Source organism: Orcinus orca, chromosome 11 (genome assembly GCF_937001465.1).
Source record: "Orcinus orca chromosome 11, mOrcOrc1.1, whole genome shotgun sequence".
NCBI classification, from domain to species: Eukaryota; Metazoa; Chordata; class Mammalia; order Artiodactyla; family Delphinidae; genus Orcinus; species Orcinus orca.
This window is the reverse complement of record NC_064569.1, coordinates 85110281-85129954: the sequence shown is the minus strand read 5'-3', so window position 1 is coordinate 85129954 and position 19674 is coordinate 85110281. Positions and strand designations below refer to the sequence as shown.

The 19674-nt window shown below is 38.5% G+C and overlaps 2 protein-coding genes across 18 annotated transcripts in view; one reads left to right on the top strand and one right to left on the bottom strand.

Annotated features, from left to right (window-relative positions):
• Positions 1-4617, top strand: part of GLT8D2 (glycosyltransferase 8 domain containing 2) — a 59211-nt gene extending 54594 nt beyond the window's left edge. For 7 of the 9 annotated variants that reach the window (XM_049694707.1, XM_049694706.1, XM_049694704.1 and 4 more), the window contains 2 exons: positions 197-309; positions 3157-4617. In XM_049694707.1, coding sequence (XP_049550664.1) covers positions 197-309; positions 3157-3329 — 286 coding nt within the window. In that variant the 3' untranslated portion in view covers positions 3330-4617. Of the gene's footprint in view, positions 1-196; positions 310-1153 lie in introns of all 9 variants that reach the window. The other 2 variants (XM_049694710.1, XM_049694709.1) reach the window with 2 other exon arrangements.
• Positions 1-19674, bottom strand: part of TDG (thymine DNA glycosylase) — a 46278-nt gene that overhangs the window by 23132 nt on the left and 3472 nt on the right. For 7 of the 9 annotated variants that reach the window (XR_007470240.1, XM_049694700.1, XM_049694699.1 and 4 more), the window contains exons 2-9: positions 15068-15204; positions 12647-12888; positions 11755-11824; positions 9795-9930; positions 9512-9594; positions 9338-9432; positions 7008-7179; positions 6459-6584 (exon numbers count right to left, since the gene is read on the bottom strand). Coding sequence is in view for 8 of the 9 variants with exons in the window: in XM_049694700.1 (XP_049550657.1) it covers positions 6459-6584; positions 7008-7179; positions 9338-9432; positions 9512-9594; positions 9795-9930; positions 11755-11824; positions 12647-12888; positions 15068-15204 (1061 nt within the window). In the remaining variant the exon portion in view is untranslated. Of the gene's footprint in view, positions 1-4051; positions 6030-6458; positions 6585-7007; positions 7180-9337; positions 9433-9511; positions 9595-9794; positions 9931-11754; positions 11825-12646; positions 12889-15067; positions 15205-19674 lie in introns of those variants that run through there. The other 2 variants (XM_012532912.3, XM_004269446.3) reach the window with 2 other exon arrangements.

Here is a 19674-nt window from a genome sequence, read left to right as displayed (position 1 = left end):
AGTATATGGGAGTTCATGGTATTCGTCTTACAATTTTGTGTAGGTTTAACAATTTTCAGAATAAAAAGTTGGAGAAAAATGAAAGACCATAGTTATATAGTGAGGGACTGTCTTATACCTTTTAAAATGATTAGATTCTGCTTCATCTGAGTCTGTGGGACTCCAGGACAAATGTTGCTTTTTTATTGTTTCTTAGGGAAAATCTCTACAGCAGCTCCCTGGGAGGAGGGGTGGCCACCTCCCCAATGCTGATTGTGTTTCACGGGAAATACTCCACCATCAACCCCCTGTGGCACATAAGGCACCTGGGTAAGTATTTCAGAAGAACACCAATGTGCATTTTATAGACCCAGTGAGCACCAAGGCGAGGAGCGTGTGCTATTGCACCAGCTTCCTCAATTCAGATCCTCCAGGTGACCTTGGAGGTAACCTTGGACATGTTACTTAAGCCTCAGATTCTGCAAATGCAGGTGATAAAAATGACCTGAGAGATGTGTTTCTAGGAATTCAGGAAAAGCAATTACACTCATGCTTAGCATATAGTATGTGCTTGCTAAACATGAACTATTGTTACGGTGGAACTTTCACTGTCAGAACTTTTTCACATGCCTTTATTGCCCTCTTGCAGTAGCCCATAGTGGACAAAACCAAATGAATTACTGTAATAGTTTATGATGAATTTAGATAGCCGGCAATTTCTCTTTTAAAAAGAAGTTGTTTAATGACTGCACTACGTGAGTCCCTCAAGTCTTTTATTCACTCTTCACTACAGGAGTACAGGCTCTGGGGTATGGGACTGGAATCCCAACTCTGCTATTTTCTATGACCTTGGGCAAGTTACTCAAGCTCTCTGTGCCATAGTTTCTTCACTTGTGAAAGGAAGCTAATAGAACCTTATGTTTTTACAAGGAACAAATTACCTAATATGTGTAAACTGCTTAGAACAGAGCCTGGCACAGAAGACATTCACATTCATTCAAACATATGGCCACAACCCATTAGCCAAAACCACTGGGCCAGATCTGTTTAGAAATATAGAAAGGTTTTGAATTTTTAAAAGGTAATGTTGTGCACATACTTATATTATGCAGTACCGTGAGAGGGTTATAGATTTTGCTGCCAAAGAAGTTATTAAAAATCTTTTTGTTTCCAGACATTTGGGGATTGATTATTTTAGAACTGGAGACAGTGGATTGTGGACTTATATTTACCAGGTGCCCATACACTGCCAAGCCCTGGGCTAGGCTCCAGGGATAGACGTGAACGTTACTTCTCTCAGAACGATCCTGCAAGGTGATATGGCCCCTACTCTCCCTTGTAAAAGGAAAGACAGACAAAACTGTGGAAGTTGGGTTACTGTCTCCTCTGAATGATGCTGTGTAGGTTTGTTTCTGCCTCACCAGAATCTCCCGAGTTTTCTGAGCATCCGTATGCATAGAAGGGTGACACGGGGACATTAAGGACACTAATATTCTGTCTGATTCGCTTTATAATAATGTTGGGTTCCCTGTTAGGTCAAACATCAACATTTCCATGTGATGAGTGTGTAGAAAATCTCATCAAAGTGGAATATATATTAAAATGTTGTGTAGGAACAGCTATGCGGAGCTTAGATTGATAGGGTTAGAGCATTTTATGATCTTGGAACAGAGACTCAGAATTACATTTTATGAACCATCTAACTTATTGACAAGTAGGAAGGAGCAGAATCTTCCCAAGGGAGAGAAGTCATTTTTCCTTGTAGAACAGAGCCTACGTCTCTGCTGAATGTTTTGGAATCAGGGATGGTCTGCAAAGTAAAGCTACACAGAAATCATTTGAAAAATGATTCCGTTTTAGAGTTTGTTGAAAGCAGAAAGCAGTGTAACACGAATGGGTATTAAGTTTGGGTCTAAACAGGTAGGCTTAAGATTTTTTAAATTTATGAAATTTATTTAGCTAAAAGCAAAACTGCAAGCCCCTACAGAGTCCTTCAGTCGTGGGGCTGAGAGACAATGTCCTACTTCCTGGAGACTTCCCACGTGAAGGCTTGGCTCCCCAGATGAGCATTTCCTTGTATAGATTCTTTGGAAGTTGATAATTATTCCAATTATGCTACTATAGCCCAAACACCTAGCTCCTCTTCTGCAACTCCCTGCACAGCTATGTTTATGAATAATGAAAGAAAGGTTTGGAGGGGGGTGTTTCCCTCTTACATCATACGTTAAACGAGAATAATAATATTCTAGCTATTCATCCTCTCTTGACTCAATGGACTTTCAGTTGTTTTTTTTAAAACACCACATTCTCTTTCCTAGAAAGAAAATGCAACATGATAGGGATATTTAAAAAATTTATGTTCACAAGATCTTAATGTACTTCTGGAAGAGATATTCTAAAAATATTCTGAGCAATAACAATATCAAGGTAAATGCGTAGTCTCTAAGCGATTACTTATGAGGAGAGTAATATTCAAATGGCGGCAGCTGCTCGTTAAAAAGTAGATCTCATTCTCAGTCACATTTTATAGGGTAAACACAAGACTGTTTAAAAGAAAATGCTGCCATATTAAGGACGGAAAATGCAGAGAAACAAGAACTATAAACTCTGGGTGGGAGGGAAATTAATACAAAGTCTTTGGGGGACAATTTGACAATCTCTTATCAAAATTTATAAGGCACAGACCCTTCAATCTAGCAGTTCCATATACAAGATTTTATCCTACAGATATTATCTCTACAAGATACGCATAGAAGACTGTTCACTGTAGCATTGTTTATGCTTGTGAAGGGACAGAAACAGCCTAAATGTCCTTAATAAGAAACTCACTCAACAGTCATATATCCATTCTGTGCAGCCATTAAAAATGATTCAGTGAATTCACATGTGCTGCTGTGCAAAGTTTTCCAAGACAGTAATTTTAAAAGGCAGGGTACAAAAAATACACACACACACACACACACACAGGTATACAGGTAGAACATTACTGGAAGAATTTCACGAGAAACTCTTTAACAGTGGTTATTTTGGAAAATTAGGGTAGGTGGTAAATTCTTCATTGCATACCCATTGATTTGTCTGATTTCTTTTTTGTTTTATGATGAACGTGTATTGAATTTTTAATATAAAATTTTAATTTCCTAACAAACCTATTACTTTCCTCTAAACACAATGAAGGCTGGAATCCAGATACCAGATATTCGGAGCATTTTCTGCAGGAAGCAAAACTACTCCACTGGAATGGAAGACATAAACCTTGGGACTTCCCTAGTGTTCACAACGACTTATGGGAGAGCTGGTTTGTTCCTGACCCTGCAGGGATATTTAAACTCCATCATCCCAACAGCTGATATAACACGACATTTTAAATATTTCCTGTATAAATAATGTGGAATTGTCCATTTGTAGCCTACTATACCACCGTTCTTTATGAACAGTACCTTTGATACAAATGATCCACAAAAACAAAAAACCCTACTGTGTACAAACAGTACCTTGAATCATATAGGTATTGATTTACTTCCTTAAGTACAAGTGGCAATTATAGAAGATAATGTGAGTGAAACATGCTATTGGGAAGAAATAAACCCAGATAGATTTCAGCAATCAATTTGCTTAACTCTGAATGAAAATTATAGCCACAAATTTAAAACATTTCTAAATATAATTTTCACATGTAGATTTTTTTTTTTTTTTAATTTTTCCGAACGCGCAGGCTCAGCGGCCATGGCTCATGGGCCCAGCCGCTCTGCGGCATGTGGGATCTTCCCGGACCGGGGCACGAACCCGTGTCCCCTGCATTGGCAGGCGGACTCTCAACCACTGCGCCACCAGGGAAGCCCTCACATGTAGATATTTTTTAACAGGCTGTCAGTCTTGTCTTGGGTAGAACAATATATTACATTTAAAACATGAAATGTCTAAAAAAATAAAATATTCATAGATTTTTAATGATTTTAATTATATATTATTCTACATGTTAAATATAGTAGAAGACAAACTGATCTCAGGTTAACGAGGGGAACGAATACCAGTAAGTCTTGCTAAAGAAGACAATGCAACTTAAGGATGATCATCTTCAATATTTTTTATTGTAAAAACCATCAGATTTTCAAATGAATTTAAAAACTTTTAAAATATTATTTAATGAAAAAGTCTCATATTGTTGTATATAGGGTATATCAACATTTACTGTTCATCTGTCATATTTAATGAAAAACACCATTATTGTATGCTTGAAAAAAATCTTCAAACCCATTCTCTAGTGCGTGTCCATCATAATTTAAAAGGTATTTTCTCCACTAAAAAAAAAAAAATCTATGTAAGGCTGTAATTGTTAAAAACCAAAGCAATACCTAGTTACATGCTTTACAGAGTCCCAGGAAAAAAATAATTAAATTGTTCCTATCCCTGATGCAAGGCACTTCAAAGCACCTGCACAAAACATCCATGTAAACAGCAGTACAGTACGTGATTTAAATAACACGAATGACTTTTACACAGCTTTACCTAGACTAAAGGAAAAATAAAATCCATCATAGCTATAGCTACAAAGGCATGGTAAGATTCACAACAATAATTTGTATCTCTTATTACCAAAAAAAACAGGCCATATAACCTTTTAGAAAAAAAACAAAACCTCATAAATATTTTCATATCAAGAAACAGCATGCTCCCTGGGTAGGTATAAAATCAGAATATTCAGAAGTGATCAGGAGTAAATGCAACTGGCATTTCTGAATACCCAGCTTTGATATCCACCAGGCCCAGTAGTCTGGACTATTTGTAGCACCATGGAAAATGCATTAGAAAATCACAAAGGTACATTACTTCAAAGTAACCTGGCCATGAGGTTCACTTAGTCCACAGTAACAAAGAGCAATGATGAAGAGAAAGAATTTTTTAAAATTACTGGCTTATTCGATTTACCTAGCAAGAAAAATCCTGTATTATTTTAGTACATCTCATGTACATAAAGCACCAGTTTAAATAAGATTATCAAACACCTCCAGCATCTTGTTACTCAGTCTGAAAGTTCATTTCTCATCATTTCCATGTTACATGCTTAAAGCCAAGGAGGATGAAATTTGAATGGTGATAGATACTGAGAGAGAAATTCAGTTCCTTCCCTATCAAATGTATGTCTCTCAAGTAAAACACAGATGAAGTAGCAAAATTTAAAAGGTCTTCTGCACTCTCTGGAACTTAACCATCCCAGCAGAATAGTGTCTGCCTACTGGAGGACCAACACATGGGGGTGAGAGGGCCAAAGCCAGGGCTCATGGCCCTGACATGTAAGGCCGGGTTAGCCTTGCTGCTGCAAGGCCATACTCCCCATTTCTGCTACCAAGCAACTCTCAGAAATGCTCACCCCTGGTAAAGCAAGGAGGTCTGAGTGTGAATACAACTCAGGAAGCCCATCAAACACCACTAAAAACTACCAAATGAGACTCCACTGAAGGTTAATCTCACAGATGAAAATCAGCACATTTGCCTCTTTACCGGTGGAATCTTATCAGCACGCCCTTCTTACGCATGAAAGGGATAACGGTGCGCCTAAGTTCATGCACGCTCAGTAACCAAGTGTGAGTGTGCAGGCTCTTGCATTTTTAAATTACAGGTTAAAAATGACTCCCAAAAGGAAATCAATTTCTTCATAAATGAAAGATAGTTGATAAAAAGCTGGAATGATGATTAATTCCAATACAAAAACTCATACACAAAAAAACTCTACTTTCTCCTTCCAAAGTACTTAGGTCCGTAAGTAGTTCTACTGTACCATGATTACATCACCAGAGTAAAATATAGAATAAAATACTTCAGTTAACAAACCACTTTGAGGTGGTGTCAAGAGGGCCACTTCTTGACAACTGCATTAAAACTGCAGCATTTAAGCAGGGCAGAGAAACACCATTCTTAAGCATGGTTTCCTTCTTCCTGTTCTTGCATCCCACAGTGATTATTAAAGGAAGGAATCTGGTCTGTAAATGACTGGGTCATCCACTGCCCATTTGGAATGTCACTGAAAGTTGATCCTCCACTGTCAGCTGCTGGCAGGAGGGGGGGGGAAGGGGGGAAGAATGTTAGTTTACTCTATCTGAAAGCTTTAAATGATCTAATTAGGAGATTTTAACAGTCCAGTGAAGGAGAGCTGTTATTAAAATAGTTAAGCAAGCTTCTTGAATACAATTGTAAATTTCTATTCTATTTTAAGATATGGACTGATAAATCCTCATTTGTTATCCAAGGAGGGAAATGCACTTAGGATGACTTAGAGTCAGTGACTTAAAGAAAATGAGCTGTAAAAGCTTGTGAAGTTAAACACCAAATAACAATCGAATTTTCACTCTAAGTCACTAAATAGATTTTTGTATTTCCGTTCCCATTCTTCAGGAATTTACTCTCTCTAAAAAAACTTCTTTCCCCAATCCTGGCAAAACCAAGTCTTTGAAAGAAACAAACAGATGGAGGGGACATACTCAGCCCATCTGAAGAGAAGCTGCAAGGTTCACTACCGCACGGATTTTCACAATAAGCACCACCGTACGCTGCTTCATAACCCGGATCATACTTTTCTTCCTTCACAGCCATCTTCTTTGCATCCTCTGTGAGAAGGGTAAAAGGGATTTAAAACTGATTTTGTATATAACAATTTTGAAGATAGCTTTATTCAAAAAACATTATCGTGAACAAATCTTTTTCTTGAATGTCACATCTGAGACACAACTTTCGCTTTAAACACTTTGTAAAATAAACCAAATTAACTCATAAAAGCTGTCAAAACCTATTAGATTTAATTTGAGGTGAGCTGCACTGTTTCTTGGCTCCTAGACATCTGCAGGAGCGCCCAGATGAGACAGGAAGTCCTTGGGAAAAGGATTTTAATAGTGACTAACACCTGTTATCAGAGCACTCTGGCTGCTAATATAATTGTTTTCTTCTCTCCTGCTTAATTTAAAATTCACAGCATACTTTCTATAATGTAGGTATACATGAAACGAACAACAGGAGTGACAGTGGTAACATACCTTGGGCTAGCTGCAGGTCAAATGTATATTGCACCTCTTGGACGTCTGTGTTTCGCTCAATGCCTTTCAACTGATCTCTTAAGTCTTTCAGCTTAATGTAGTAATGAACTTTGTCCTGGGCTCGAGGAAACTGAGCACATCTTGCACTGGACGATGGCATAACATAGCAGAGCTAGAATCATAATATTTTGTAGTTACAGAAATCTTACAATTCTATTGAATCCACTCATCTTGAGATTAGAAAATCTTTCTTTCGGTTAATAACTTGATACTTATATAAATATATGCAAAATCAATAAAAGTAGCTGTGTTTGAGTTCAAATTTGTAATATATACTTAATACAAAGTCAATAAATCAAAAACAATGAGGCTTCCCGCCTCCCCCAGTGTTTGTACAAAATGACATATAAGTATACAATGAAAAGTCTTTCTTCTAAATTCTGTTTCTATCCACCTAGTTCTCTTTTCCAAGGGCAATCAATTGCTAGTTCCAGAGGTTTTCCATGAATATACAATCAAATAAATGTATCTGATATATGTACTCTCCCTCACCCCTTTTAAAAACACACAAATGGTAACATGCTCTATTCCCTATCCTGCACCCTGCTTTTCTTACTCAACAATGTATCTCAGAGATAATTCTGTATCAAATTCAGTATCAGGTATCTATATCAGAGTAAAACAAGCTTCCTTTTTTATAGCTGTGTAGTAGTTTCATAATTTAACCAGAGCCCACCTGTGGGCATTTAGGTTGTTTCCAATCTTTTAATATTATAAGCTGTAGTAAAAAACCTTGTATATATTTAATTTTGAATATGTGTGAGTCTATCTGTTGGATAAATTCCTAGAAGTGGAATGGCTAGGAAGAAAGATACTTGCATTTATCATTTTGGATGATGATGACAAATTGTCCTTCACAGAGCATAAAATATATCAGGATATTTATATCTTACATAAAAGAGTGAGGCTGCTGAATTTTGGACTTTCCAGTTGCAATTTTTTACAATTTTTAAATTGGCCTCTATACCATATATTACAGAAAAAAAACAAACCGTTATTGACTTATTTTTTTTTGTTTATGCAGCATTTAGAAAATCCTGATTCAGAAAGATATGTAGGTGCAAACGCTACCAGGTTTTGTAACAGCACATTTTCCAAGCTCAAGATAGTCTTCAATTAAAGTGATCCAGAAACTTGAAAAAGTAGATTTTTTCAAAGCTGGATCACTAATATCATCAATAACTCTGAATACTTCATGATAAAGAATAAATTTTATAAGATAAATGCACTCACAGATCATTGTAAGAGCTAAAACTACCTATCTTGATATGATTCAGGTTCACTTGTTATTGCACTACTATGATCACACATCCAAGAGACACACCTGAGCCTCATCTGGCATTTAAGGGACAATAATGCAGTACTTTATAGGAAGTAGTGAACTCATCTGTACAATTTTACCCAAGTAGACAAGGGTAGGCTGCAATTTAAAGAATGACCAGTGCTACAACCTACTTTATCAATCACGTATTTATTAGTTAAAAATAGAAGAAATTTAAAAAGAAGTTAAAATATATATTGGTGGCAGAAACTTTATTCTGAGGTCTCCACAAAAACTTGTCAGCACGTTGGCTTCTCGTCATTTCAAATGCTGTCAATAACACAGAGGTCTGTGCATGTGTATTTTTATTTTAAAAGTTGTAAACAAAACTTAAAACTATATTTAAGAAGCAAACTTTGAATCAAATGCCTGCATAAACTCCACAGAAATTATAGTTTGAAAACCAATGTGTTATCTCATGATGCCTTTATGTATAAAGACAATAGCACCAAATGCCAGTCAGGTTGGCTGGATGCCTGTCTGCAACGGGGCTGTTCTGTTTCTATGGCTCTAACATGAGATTGGGCCAGGATATATAAACGGGGGGTGATTAGCAGTTTCACTAATCGGGATCATGTCTATATTTACATGTTTGTTTCACAACTGAATAAGGGCTAACCCACTTGAATTTGACAAGAATATGCCATTAAATATATTTTGAATGAGCTTGTGAGCCAGCTCCTCTTGATATTTTAGCCCAATAACATAACTAACATAATGTCATAAAGACATTTATCTGACAAATGTTTCTTTTTCGAATAAAACTATAACAGTATCTGAATTAATTTGCAACCATTACTTCAAGTTGATATGTAGATATTATTCCACAAAATACAGTGTTTTTTTTTTCACGGCATAAATTAAAAATGGACAGAACAAATAAAAAGGGGAAACTAGCTAGAGAAGATTCATATTTAGTCGATTTACAAATGTAGTTTTAAGGACTTACCGTTTCTGTGTCTGGTATCTTATGCGGTTGAAGTCCAAATTCTAAGTTCTTAACTTTTACTCCAAAAACTTCCTTACTAAAAATTTCATAAATACCTAAAATGAAATACAAGCATATTTACATTGCCCATAATGTTAGCAAAGAAAAAAGATAAAATTTAAAAGTAAATCTTACATTTTCCATTAAACACTGCTATTCGTGGCTGATATTTCTGTAATTTCTGCACTAGAATACGTCCTCCTTCACGAACTTCTTTACTAAAATCGAATTAAAAAGTAGCAAAATATAAATATGGCAATATTTATAATACGCTAAATTCAGATAGCTTTCTATAAAAGATCAACTCATATAACTGTTAAGCTCAGCTTAAACTAGATACGTAGGATGCTCCTAGACTACACGAGGCACCCAGCATGACCAGGGTTCCAACCTACAAAACCGAATGTTATGCAATCACCTGGAAAGATCCTTGCTGCCTGGTGTTGTCCTTTCCACCATATTGGTAAATCCAATACCATATTTTCCTGGTAAAGTGTGATCGTCCATGTGATTCAGTTGGACCTCACTCAGCCCTGACATGAACAGACACTTCCCTGTGAAGAAGAGAGTTCAGTTTATTTCTGTAGAAGGTCAAAGGTTTTTCTGCCCCATGTATTGATGCGGGTCTACTCTTGAAATAAAAAAAAAAAAAAAAGATTTTGGATATTTAAAAAATTATAACATAGGTCAAATACCATACCAAGCAATTACTATGGGCTGGGTGCTGTGCTAAGTCCTTCACGTGGATTACCTCATTTAATTGTCGTAACTATGAAATATTACTATTATTTTTCTCCTTTTTACAGGGGGTCAAAGTAAATGCTTGTTGGGTACACAGCTAGTCAGTGTAGTAAACTTCGACACTGTTTAGCTTTTAAATAACTGGAAGTACCACCACCTGCCACTGGAAAACCCTAAACAGATAAACATACACCAATGGACTCAGGGCATTTAAACATCTTGACAGTGGAGAAAATGAAAAGTTCAAACTTCTCTAGAAATTTTGTTTTCAAATAATGGAGACAACATGTTATTAGTTCCAAAAATACATTACTATCATTTGTCCTAAAGGTTTTTAATGCTGTTTACTTAATCAGCTAGTGTTTCCTGATTGTCTACTGCACGCCTTGTCTATTAGGCAGTGTTATAATAGATAAGACGATTTATATATAGGACAATACAACAGGAGTTACACTTGGTTTTAAAGCTCACTCTACAAGTATGAGGGTCTTCAATACTAACTTCTGCTAGATACAAAGCATCTGTGGAGAATGTCTCCAATCAGAGTCTCTCTTAACTATTACAGCTTGATTGCCAATGCATTTCATTTCTCCTAGGAAATAAGATGAGCAGAAATCTGGAAAGGTAAGTATTCTGTACTGGCACAACGATGTACTATTGTTACTATTCTGTAGATAAAAGAATAGTAACAAAAAAGAAAAATCATTTTAAAAAAAGGTGTTAAAACTCACTGAAAACAACTCAAACAAAAGAGAAAGTACTCCTTTTTCATGCCCCTCCACTCTTTTTTTTGCCATACGCGGGTCTCTCACTGTTGTGGCCTCTCCCGTTGCTTCGGACGCGCAGGCTCAGCGGCCATGGCTCACGGGCCCAGCCGCTCCGCGGCATGTGGGATCTTCCCAGACCGGGGCACGAACCCGTGTCCCGTGCATCGGCAGGCGGACTCTCAACCACTGCGCCACCAGGGAAGCATGCCCCGCCACTCTTATACACCAAAATGTTAACAGCGCCAGATCATTTCAAACCTTTTATTTTTGTGTAAAAACACATAGAAAAGATGTATTATATTTACTCAACCATATAGTTTCTTTTTATAAAACACAATTTGGTTTAAAAAAACAAGACCCAGGGCTTCCCTGGTGGTGCAGTGGTTGAGAGTCTGCCTGCCGATGCAGGGGACACAGGTTCGTGCCCCGGTCTGGGAGGATCCCACATGCCGCGCAGCGGCTGGGCCCGTGAGCCATGGCTGCTGAGCCTGCGCGTCCGGAGCCTGTGCTCCACAACGGGAGAGGCCACAACAGTGAGAGGCCCGCGTACCGCAAAAAAAAAAACCAAAAAAAAAAAAAAAGACCCAAACTGTTAACAAGAATATCTAGTTTAAAAGTAAAATATTAAAAAAGGTAGCCACAGGGACTTCCCTGGTGGTCCAGTGGCTAAGACTCCATGCTCCCAATGCAGGGGGCCTTCCCCTGGTCAGGGAACTAGATCCCACATGCTGCAACTAAGAGTTCGCATGCCACAACGAAGATCCCACATGCGACAACGAAGACCCCGTGTGCTACAACTAAGACCTGATGCAGCCAAATAAATAAATATTTTTAAAAATAAAAAAATAAATAAAAAAGGTAACCACTTACAAAAATGGTTTCCAGGTCCAGGGTAATGATGCCCTTTGTAAGCAGCCATTAGTCCTGGGTTTATGCCAATCTACAAAACAAAATGTTTGTACATTTTAGTCTTGAAAAGTAGGCTTAAGTCTTAGGGCTTCCATGGAGGAGGGGTGGATAAAACTGAATTGATTAAAATAAAAATCTAATCCAGCGTCAGAAGCTATTGCTTTATCAAGTACCAACTCTTGACCTGAACAAAGTATTCCATTTTGAGGAAAGAGATTTCCTTTATATTAAAAGTTTTGGTGGTGTTTTAAAAAACCAGTTTGACTCCCTCGTATCCCCAGCAGCCTCACCCCCAACTGGGCTGGAAAGAGAGAGGAGCTGGAGCAATCAATCAACCTGAGCCCAGGTCCAGCCACAAGTCTGCTTCTCAACTCCCAACAAGCAGCTGACCCCACATCATCTACACAGTTGTTTCCATGCTGATGTTGCTTACAGTTACTGACAAAAATCAAAGTCCAAAATCAGTGTTATCGTGTACGGAGGACCCACAGGCGTCATGCAACCTAAGTGAGCACGTGGATTATTTTATGTAATTGCAATCCCTATGCCAAAGGATCCACCTTCATCCTGTCATCACTCCTGCTTCACCAATGAGGAAACTGGGGTTTAGGAAGGTTCAGGCTTGTCCGTGGTCATACCCATGTGGCAGGATGTGAAAGCAAACAGCCCTGCCCCGGAGCCCACCCTCTTAAACTCACCCATATAATACAACCTTAAGAAGGTGACTCCATTTACTACCAAGAGGATCTTAGAAATGGTTCTTTTCAGCAAAATACTATTTGCAAGGATATGGTTAAGTAAAGTTAATCCACTAATGCTATTTATAAAACCAAAGGAGAACAAATTTCCTTACAATCACAATGTCCAGATTGAAGGTCAAAATGTCCGGTAGAGTCTTCGTCAAAAGTTCAGCTTCTGAAACACCATTGAACCGGTCTACTTTTCTTTTCACTTTAAATGTGTCTGTAATTTTTTCTTGCTTTTCTTTTGATTTTGTGGACTTGCCAGATTTTTTGGCTTCAGCGGGTTTTTTGGGTTCCACCGGTGTTTTTGGTTCTGTTTTTCTGGGTTTTCTTTTCCTTCCTTTTGGAGTCTCTGAAACACAATGATTTCCAAGACGTAGATGCAAAAAACCTTAACTTACAAGCTTTAGCAGCTTTCCCAGAAAAGTCACCCCATCAACATCCTTTCTACTTTTCTCTTTTATTTCCCAACATCACTCTCCTCTGCAATGCCTCCGCCTCCCTTCTGGGTCTATGTGGCCTCAATCCCACCCTCCTTCCTCTGCTAGCCGTTCTTGGGATGAAATGTCCTTTATAATCATAGATTGATTTTCCACACACTATTATCAGGCATCTTGGCCTCCCCAGGGATGTGAAGTATCTATGTACCATTTTATAAGAATTCTAAATATAAATACATAAATAGTTAAGTCAACGAATGAAAGAATAAATAGATAGAAAAACAGGGAGGAAGGGAAACATTTTAATTCAGTTTCTCCGTAATTTCCAGCAGAACTCAAATGGCTTGTGGGCTTGTTTTAGGGACTGAGCGTATATCCTGTTCCCCACACAGTCGAAGAGGTGAATTGAGACATGCTGGGGATGGACTCTCTGGGCTGGCAGTACTTGTCAAAAGGGAAGACTAGGGCTCTGATCTCAGGACCTCAAGCAGAGTTTCTCAATCTTGGCCCTACTGACATTTTAGGCTGAATGATTTTGGGCTGTGAGGGCTTGTCCTGTACATTCAAGTATGTGTAACAGCAACTGGGGCCTCTACCCACTAGGTGCCAGTAGCACCCTGCCAGTCATTGCAATCAAAGGTATCTCCAGACAATGGCAGATGTTCCTTGGGGGAAAATTACCTGTGGACAAGCACCAGGGACATAAAATTACCCAAAGGGGGTCTTGATTTTGTCATCCGTAACGCTTTACCGTAGCACTTCATGTCTCGGGCCCCTATCCCATTCCGCTACCATTTGGCGTTTCCTCAACTGAGCCTCCCATCCGTCCTCTCTTCTCCTCACACTGCTTCAGCCACTCCCTATGCCAAGGGGTCCACCTCCATCGGCTGGTGGCTGGAGAAGTCCTAGTGCCCCTGCCCGGAAAGACAGAAGAGTCGAGGGCAGGATGGATCTCCAACGCAGTGGAGTTAGATGTGCTCCTGCAACCATAAACTGAAACTCTGAGCACATTCCTTACACCGTACTGCTACGCTGAGGAAAATCGTTACCCTCTCCACCATCCACCCCCAAATCTGTTCTCCTCTCTTCTAATTCCCTGTCTTGGTGAACGGTACCTCTTTCTCCCTCACTTCCAGCAAGAAATTCATGAACCACGGCCTCACCTCCAAGTTCTGCCCTGCTCTCTACCATATTATCATATATATTATTATTATTAGATACATAGTATGATATATCTCTATTATAGTCTATCCTCTATGATATTAAAATATCAATCTTTTTAAGTCCCCCTCTAATTCCATTCTCTCAACAGCTTCCTATCGCCTTCAGAATAGAACACACATTCTTTAGGTTAAACAAGAAGCCTCGACTGACCCCTAATCCAGCCTCACCTCTCACCATTTCTTTGCTATACTCCAGACTCCAATAACACAGAATCACGGTTTTTCAACTGTGTCATGCTTCTTCATGTCTGTGGTTTGGTGCACACTGCTCCCTTGGCCTGGAATTTTCCCCAACCCATTTGTCATGTGCTTCACGTGCTACTCCCTCACTTTTGAAATTCAGAGCTCTGGGAAGCTGCCTCTGAGCCTCAGTCCAAGTTAGGTGCCAGCCCCGCAGCATCCTGTGCCCCTATGCACCACTTAGTGTACAGAGGAGTTCCATGTTGACTAGATTAGGAGATATTTGAGGGCAGGATCCATGTTCTTTTATTCCCCAAAACTTATCACAGTGCCTGGCACTTATTAAGTACTTAAAAAGTGGATTAAATTTTTTAACACAAAAACAGAGTTAAAACCCATCATAAGGGCTTCCCTGGTGGCATAGTGGTTGAGAGTCCGCCTGCGGATGCAGGGGACACGGGTTCGTGCCCCAGTCCGGGAAGATCCCACATGCCGCGGAGCGGCTGGGCCCGTGAGCCATGGCCGCTGAGTCTACGCGTCCGGAGCCTGTGCTCCGCAACGGGAGAGGCCACAATAGTGAGAGGCCCGCGTACCGCAAAAAAAAAAAAAAAAAAAATCATTAAACCCTTTCTTAAATATGTTGGCTAATGCAGTAGCTAATTTTCCAAAGTATCCTGGTGAAAACTACCTTGTGTGGGTTCCTGAGCAGGAGCTGGGGCTGGAACTTCCGGCATTTCTTGTTCATTCATAACTGCCATAGGAACTTCAGCCATCATTTGTTGGAATGGAAATGTATAAAAAGCTTGCGCGTGCTGAAGGGGACAGCTGAAAGAACAATCAAGGATAAGATAAGAAGACAAAATTACCCAAACTAAGGTTAAATGATCAGCTCTAAAAAACCGTCAGGATCCAAATATTTGTAACCAGATTATAGTATTTATTTAGAGTTGACAACAGGAGCAAAGAGGGGAAGAAGATCTCTTCCCATATGTACACATTTACCCATCCTTTACTGGGTGCCTACTAACCATCTATAATTAACTCTCACACTGTTTTAATGACAAAATGTGTCATCAGTAAAGCTTACCAGTCCTGTCAGGTAAGCCTGTACTTCCCTGAAATGAGATCATGGGAATTTTCTAGTAGACAGTTGGAAGGCCCACCAGCCCATACAGGGTTGAAATATCCACAAAAATAATTTGTATTCCTACCTTCAGTATTTAATCCTCTTGTCACAAAGATCCCCTGCAATTTAAACTTTTTTTTTCAGTTTTACTGAGATATAGTTGACATGTAACATTGTATAAGTTTAAGGTGTACAACAGTGTTGATGTGACACACATATACTGCAAAATGATTACCACCATAGCCTTAGCTAACACTTCCACCGGGGCACATAATTACCATTTCTTTCTTGTGGTGAGAACATTTCAGATCTGCTCTCTCAGCAACTTTCAAGTATATCCTTCAGCATTATTCGTTATAATCACCATGCTGTACATTAGAACTCCAGAACCTGTTAATCTTATAACTTGAGGTTTGTGCCCTTTGACCAACATCTCCCCATTCCTTAAGAACTTAAGGTTCTCTTTTGATTTACCTGCCTGTTTACTTATGTATTCATTGGATCTGTTTTTTTTTAACGGTTGCTGGGGTTTTTTTGCCACTAAATGAGGACTAGAAATGGACATTTCCATAAATATCTGTGAATTTATGGAAAAGACTACTCTAAACCTCTCTTCTGAACACGATTTAAACTCTGTTCAAAGTGTTCTGTTCAATGTAAGGAACACAGGCCTTCACAGAAAACAAACGCTAAAAATATTTCTGGTGACTATAAACCACTACCCCAAGCTGTTGCTATCAGCATAAAGCTAGGGAAGTAAACCCACATTTTATAAAACCTGAGTTACAGCTGATGCCAAAAAAATGCCACTAAATATGCAGAAGGAAGAAAAACACTAGGAAATAAAATGGATAAGTACCATTTGGAGAGAAAAGCCATGTTTTCTGTGGCAAGCTTAATAGTTTCTTTTTCTGTGATGTGTGGACAAAGAAAACAGGGTGCTCAGAAAGCTGAGGTTAAAAAGGCAAACTAGACACGGTAAATGCATGCACTTTACAACATGTAAATCATACCTTAATAACTTGGTTCTTAAAAAAAGAAGGCAAACTAAGACATTCCCCAGGATAAACTTAAACGGCCCAGGCAGACACAGGGTTACAAACTACCTGTGGGTGGCTAGGCTAGAACACTGGATGCTCAAAGAAAAACGGGGGCCCAATCTCAATGGACAAAACAATGGCGAAGCATTCTAGCTTCAAGCTATCTTTAAGGGTAAGATGGTAAAGAAAAGATGAAGAATTAGTGAGAAAGATATTAAACTATATACCTTAAGAGTTTTATTTCTTTAAATACATTGTTTTCAAATTATATGAGAAAATAAAGACAATACAATGATTTAGTAAACTATAGTACATTAACATGAGTCTACTATGCAGCTACTAAAAATTAAATTTATTGATATGTAAAAGCACAGAAAATGTTTAATATATAATAAAGTGGAAAAGAATACAAAACAACATTGTGAGCTAAGGCTGCTCATGGAGAAAGTATGTAGACAAGGACTAGAAGTTAAGTTGTAAAATTGAAAAGAAGCAAAGGGCTTAAACCTTGCCTGGCACAAAGTCAAATGTTCTCTTTTTTCACCCTTTTCTTTAATAATATTCATAGCACTTTTGGATAAATTGTCCAAATACTGGCTGTGTTTATGACTGAGATATGCTAACGAGGAGCTGGTTATATAGCTAGGTTAGTCGAGAGATCTCACGTGGCTACCCTTGGAAATTCCAGTAAAACGCACTGTAACTTCCGACTGTGGCCAGTGATGGCTTCCTGAGATCTAATGGCCCCTTTCAGCTAGAATATATAAAAGAAAACTCATGTGGTCACAATAAGTGAGTGTCGCATTGTCAGGAAGGCAGCGTCCCACTCTCCCCCATGTTTATTGTTAGGGCTCTCAGAGTTTCACATATTTGTCCCATTTCGAGCACTTCACAAAAATCCACTCTTAAAAATATGAAGACAAGGGAAACACCATTCCCATTACGAAAGGATTCTGAACTTCAAAAAATGAATTTCCAAAATGTGGCTCCTTTCGCATATTTAGGGGTCATTAAATTCTGACTTTCAGAAACTGAAAACCAAAATTTCAGAATTCAGCTGGCTGAAGAAAAAGTGAAAAATACGGAAGAGAAAATGTGGTCTTATTTTAAGAGATATGCATCAATTTTTTTAAAAAAATCCAGAAACTTGGCTATAATATAGATGTGTCCCTTAATCCTTCTAAAATTATCCCTGGCACTTTACAGTAAGCTTAAGTAGAAAAGAAATAGAGAAAGCTATGAAAAACAGAATGTATAAATTCTGAGGTAATGTACTATTTTTGAGCATTCAATTTAGCTTGATTATCTTAACAGCTTCCTAAGAGCCGGAACAAAAGGAAAGAGGGTGGACTACAACGTTCTTACTACTTGGAGAAGACAGCATTACACCTGTACCAAACCCTTTATGAACCTGAATGCTAGGAAACTAAAGTTCTGGATAATTTAATTTTCTATTATCTAATAATGGTTAAATTTGGAAGCAGCATGAACCTATTTCAACCTTAATGTGAAAATATTTCCTAAATACATTTGTTATATTTATATAGGAAAACTGCCACTTCATAATTCAGAATTCTGCAATATTTATGAACAACAATTTTCTCTGTATTAGAGACAGCAACAGAGGAGCACTTAGCATCCTCTCAGGACCTCCGTTCCCTCCCCATGAAAATGAGGGGTGAGATTCCGTGATTTCCACATATATGGAGAAAGTGTAGGAAATAAGACCAAACCTGTCCAGACTCAGAACGAACCCCAAAGCATTTTAATTTTCTATAATTCCCTGATATCAAACTTACGAGCATGATAAATGATTTTATTTCCCCTTGTTGACTTTTCTCTCCTATCATCTGTGTCTGTCCACACACACACATGTTCTGGACACCTCTCCCCTTTCCTGCAGTTAACCCTTTCCTCTCTCCTAGCCTCCATTTACACCCCCTTCACCTGAACAACAGTGCTCAAAGGACTGGTTTTTTACCACTGTCTGAAAGTGATGAAGTGTGTATTTTCCAAAGGTCTTTCTCAAAACACACACGGCATGCATGTGCGCACGAGCATACACACACACACACACAGAGTTGACTAAGGAGTCCAGTTAATTCAGATTTTGCTGCATTTCAAAAAACTAACTCGGGGCGGTGGGATGAATTGGGAGAGTGGGATTGACATATATACACAACTATGCATAAAATAGATAACCAATGAGAACCTCCTGTATAGCACAGGGAACTCTACTCAATGCTCTGTGGTGACCTAAATGGGAAGCAAATCTAAAAAAGAAAGGATATATGTATACGTATAACTGATTCACTTTGCTGTACCGCAGAAACTAACACAACACTGTAAAGCAACTATACTCCAATAAAAATTAAACAAAAAACCCAGAAAACTAACTCTTTAAGGTTTCTCTAAGATGAATGACTCCAACTTCTTTAACCTTCAGTTATTTTCTACTATTTTAAAGACGTAAGTTGCTTTTTTTCTAAATATATTTGTCTTAGTTTGTTCAGGTTGCTATATAAAACACCATAGACTGAGTGGCTTATAAACAACAAATATTTATTTCTCACAGTTTTGGAGGTTGGAAAGTCCAAGTTCAAAGTGCTGGCAGATTTAGTGACTGGTGAGGGCCTGCTTTATGGTTCATTTTCGGTTGACTTCTTGCTGTGTCCTCACACGGGGGAAGGGGTGAGGGATCTCTCTGGGATCTCTTTTACAAGGGCACTAATTCCAATTAGGAGGGCTCTGCCCTCATGACCTAATCACCTCCCAAAGGCCCCACCTCCAAATAACCTAACCATATGTTAGGTTGCAACATATGAATTCTGGAAGGACACAAACATTCACTCTATAGCAACATTTTATTACCTTCATTTAAACAAGCATACACAACACTGAATACTTACAAAATAACGATCAATGCTAAATAATCCAAATGCTCAACTAAACGGGACTAGTTACATAAATTATGATGGAATACATTACAACTATTTAAAGCCTACATTCAATATTGCTAAGTGGAAGTGCGTGTATTCACCATGCATTACTGGGTACTTACTGTGCAGGGTCTACTAGAAACTGTAAACACAAGAAACTGAGAATGAGCCAGAACCCCAACTCATTTAA